General features: G+C 45.2%; 1 protein-coding gene across 1 annotated transcript; it reads left to right on the forward strand.

Moving 5' to 3' along the window:
• Positions 1-539: 539 nt before the first annotated feature.
• Positions 540-1591, forward strand: LOC122048415 (F-box/LRR-repeat protein At3g48880-like). The gene is made up of 2 exons (XM_042609984.1): positions 540-1024; positions 1108-1591. Exons 1-2 carry the CDS (start codon positions 540-542, stop codon positions 1589-1591), a joined length of 969 nt encoding a protein of 322 aa, XP_042465918.1.
• Positions 1592-3497: the final 1906 nt, after the last annotated feature.

Raw genomic sequence — 3497 nt, forward strand, 5'->3', positions numbered from 1 at the left:
ACCGATGTCTTTGAGTATTTTACACCGATTTTTCCAAAAACTGGTGTCTATGAGCGCAGATTTTCGCTCATTGACATCGGTTTTTTAGCTGATGTCTATGAGCGTCTTTTTTTTTTGTTAATAGACACCGGTTTTAACAGTGATTTTTAAAACCCGGTGTTAATGAACCAAAAATAATAATTTAATTTTTTAATCAGCCAAAATTTACAACACTTCACAAAGTTCCCTCCAAACCTAAACCAATATCGTGCCCCTTCTCTCAGCCTAAACCTAAACCTAAACCTCCGACCATCTCTCAGCCTCATCTCCCTCTTCCCCTTCCTGGATCGACGCCCCTTCCTTCTTCCCCTTCCTGGACCTCTTCCTCTCCCGAGCAGGATCAAAACCACCTGCTTCGGTCCTAAGCAAAATCGCAGCATAAATCGTTCTGTTCTGCCTCCTCGTCAGATCCTCTCTTCCTCCTCCTTCCTCTCTTCGCTCTTCCCGGCAAAGGTAGGGGCCGACGAGATCCGAACAGCGAGAGGACGCCCACGACCACCATGGCACGGTTGGTCTGCAATGTGAGGGAATCCGAAGGAAGAGAGAACAACACCGACAGGCGACGCGATATGGTTTTCGTTTCCTCGCCTTCCCTGTCACACCTTTCATCGAACATGTTGAAGGCAATAGTGGAAGAGGAATTGGATCGGCACTGGGACGAGATGCAGGCCGATTGCCTCATCAATATCTTCCGCCGCCTCGCCCTCGGAGATCTCGCCGTCGCCGTCCCCTTCGTCTGCAAGTCCTGGTACCGCGCCTCCCTCGACCCTAGCTGCTGGTGCCGTCTCAACTTCCGCTCCTTCGATTTCACACCCTGGAGCCCTTTCTCCTGCGCCTTTGCACTCCGCTACCACCTCCACTCCCCCCTCTCCTTCTCCGCCTTCCTCTGTTTCTCCCTCCACCGCTCCCGCGGCGTCGTCGACCAACTCACCTTCCCCCTTTCCTCTGCCGTCTCCATCCACAACCTCGCCTATGCCTCTGTCAAGTGAGTCTACGTCTCCTTCTGGTTTCATCGCCCTCATCACTCACTACCTGTTCGATGAATTTACTCATCGGTTATTAGCGCAGATGCCCGAGATTGAAGGCGCTGGCTTTGCCGGACAACCTGATGCTGGAGGATGACCTTCGAATCCCGGAGCTGGTGCGGCGGTGGAAGGATCTGGAGCATCTGGAGATGGAGACCAAGCCCTCCTCATTCCTGGAGGCGGTCGCCGAGATCGGCCATAACTGCCCGCGGTTCGTCGGGTTGAAGGTGCGCGGGCTAATCGGGCGCGAGGACGCCAAGGCCCTGGCGCGGTGCTTACCGGAGCTGAAGCACCTGGAGTTGAGCAAGTCCTACTTGACCAAGGACGAGCTGTTGGTGGTCATCGGCGGCTGCCGGAAGTTGGAAACGTTGACCGTAAAGGATTGCCTCAGATTCCAGGCGGACGACGAGATTCTGAAGCTGGTGTCATGCATCGAGCGGTTCGAGCACGAGGGGTCGACACTTCTCGATGATTACGGGTACGAGATCGATGAGTCGGAGCAACAAACCGGATTCTTCCACCGGTGATGCCCACGACCACCATGGCACGGTTGGTCGGCAACGTGAGGGAATCCGAAGGAAGAGAGAACAACACCGATATCCAGGAGCTCATCTTCATCAAACAACACTTGATTACGAGGGCGGACAGTGTCATCGTGGTGGATAATAGATTCATGGGGAGGAAGGAGAACGTGCTACACCATTTGGGGAATCCCAACTTTGAGATCATTCGCCTTGATTTGGTGCATCCTCTTCTCTTGGAGGTGGATCAGATCTATCATCTTGCCTGCCCCGGATTACCGGTCCACTACAAGTTCAAATCTGCGAAGACGATCATATCCTTTTCTCATCCTCCATTCCTTTACCATCGCTTTTCATATACCAGCGATAAAGATGGATCATTTATCCTTTTATATTGATCTTTTCATTTTATTATCTTTTTTCTAAAGAAATTTATGTCTAGTAAAACAACATTTATTTTAACACCATTTTGTATTTTCTCTTCATTTCTAAAGACTACTGTGTTTGAGTAATGGTGGTTCAGGCTTGTTTAGGTGAGATGCCAACATCCTCTTTTAATTTATATGCAAGAGGAATCAATCGAGCAAAAGGAGGAACAGATGATGATTCCTGTTACTTGTGTAATGCCTTAATTCACTATATTTTTTCTGGCTTGGCCAAGTGAGACAGCACTAGGTTTCTTGTCACAAGCACCGGTGAAGTGTATGGTGATCCCCTCCAACATCCACAAGTTGAGATCGACTGGGGCAATGTCAATCCAACACTCATTTTCCTCAACCACTTTGGTGAATTTTCTCTTCACTTGTTTGCCTATTGAAAATTGATGTCTTGGACGGAATGCTTTCTTGCATTTCTGTGTTCGGAGTTGCTATGAAGAAGGTAAGCTGCGATGCAACTAATATTTTTTTTTGAAGGTTCTTATCTAGGATGTTGACTTGCAACCCAATAGCCATCCTATGTTGGGAGCTAATGGATCCTGTCCAGATTTGGTTAGTCAATAGTCAAAAGATAATTATTTCATGGATACATATGGATGTTCATCTTAATAAAAAGGTTACATATTTCAGATATTGACAGAACGTTAACTGAATGTGGAATTTGCACTAGCTGTGTCCTACTGAGCCTTTTGTGCTTTCTAGAGGTCCTTACTTGTCTCTTTAAGAATTTGCATAGGTTGATACAAACAAATCTTAATGAAGTATTTATGTCTATACGTCATAATATATGGACACTTTTTTAGTTTCATCTTATTCTATTTTACTTTTTTTTTTCTAATAACATACTCTTTGATGCAAGGTCGAGAAAGCTCATACTACCGACCTTCATTGTGTGGACTGGAACCCCCATAATCAAAATCTTATTTTGACTACGTATATTCTTGATGTTTATTTGTTCCCATTCTATAACCTCTGCTGGTTCTTAGGCAGTATTTTGTTACTTTCTCCTATAAACATGATGTTTTGAGTTTGTGAGTCAGTGATTATATGCAGCCTTAGCATTTCTTTATCTATGATCATATTTTTTCTCAGGTTTGTTGATAAGTCTGTGCATATGTTTGATCAACGTAACCTAACTTCTGGTGGTGTTGGTGCACCAGTACACAAACTTGATGGTCACAAGGCTGCTGTTCTCTATGTTCAGGCATGCTATATTACTATATTATTAGCATTGGAATACTTCTGTTAACTACTGCTATAACTTACTGTCCTTTTGACTTTATTCCAGTGGTTTCTTGACAAAGCATCAATTTTTAGAAGAGCTGCTGAGGATGACTTCCTCAATATATGGGATTATGAAGGTATTTGTTTATCTATAATGAAGGTTTTGGAAAGTTATTTTCCCATATATTTTTTTGAGGCGAGTCTTTAAAGACAATAGAGGACCACACTCGTCTTCTGTCCATGTGATGATG

This window comes from Zingiber officinale, chromosome 2B (genome assembly GCF_018446385.1).
Source record: "Zingiber officinale cultivar Zhangliang chromosome 2B, Zo_v1.1, whole genome shotgun sequence".
Lineage (NCBI taxonomy): Eukaryota > Viridiplantae > Streptophyta > Magnoliopsida > Zingiberales > Zingiberaceae > Zingiber > Zingiber officinale.

What these genes read in the sequence shown, in the direction of transcription:
- LOC122048415 (XM_042609984.1), top strand. Translation starts at nt 540, where the DNA reads ATGGCACGGTTGGTCTGCAATGTGAGGGAATCCGAAGGAAGAGAGAAC. An exon ending in CTCGCCTATGCCTCTGTCAA is followed by an intron (nt 1,025 to 1,107) that starts GTGAGTCTACGT and finishes TTATTAGCGCAG; the next exon opens with ATGCCCGAGATTGAAGGCGC.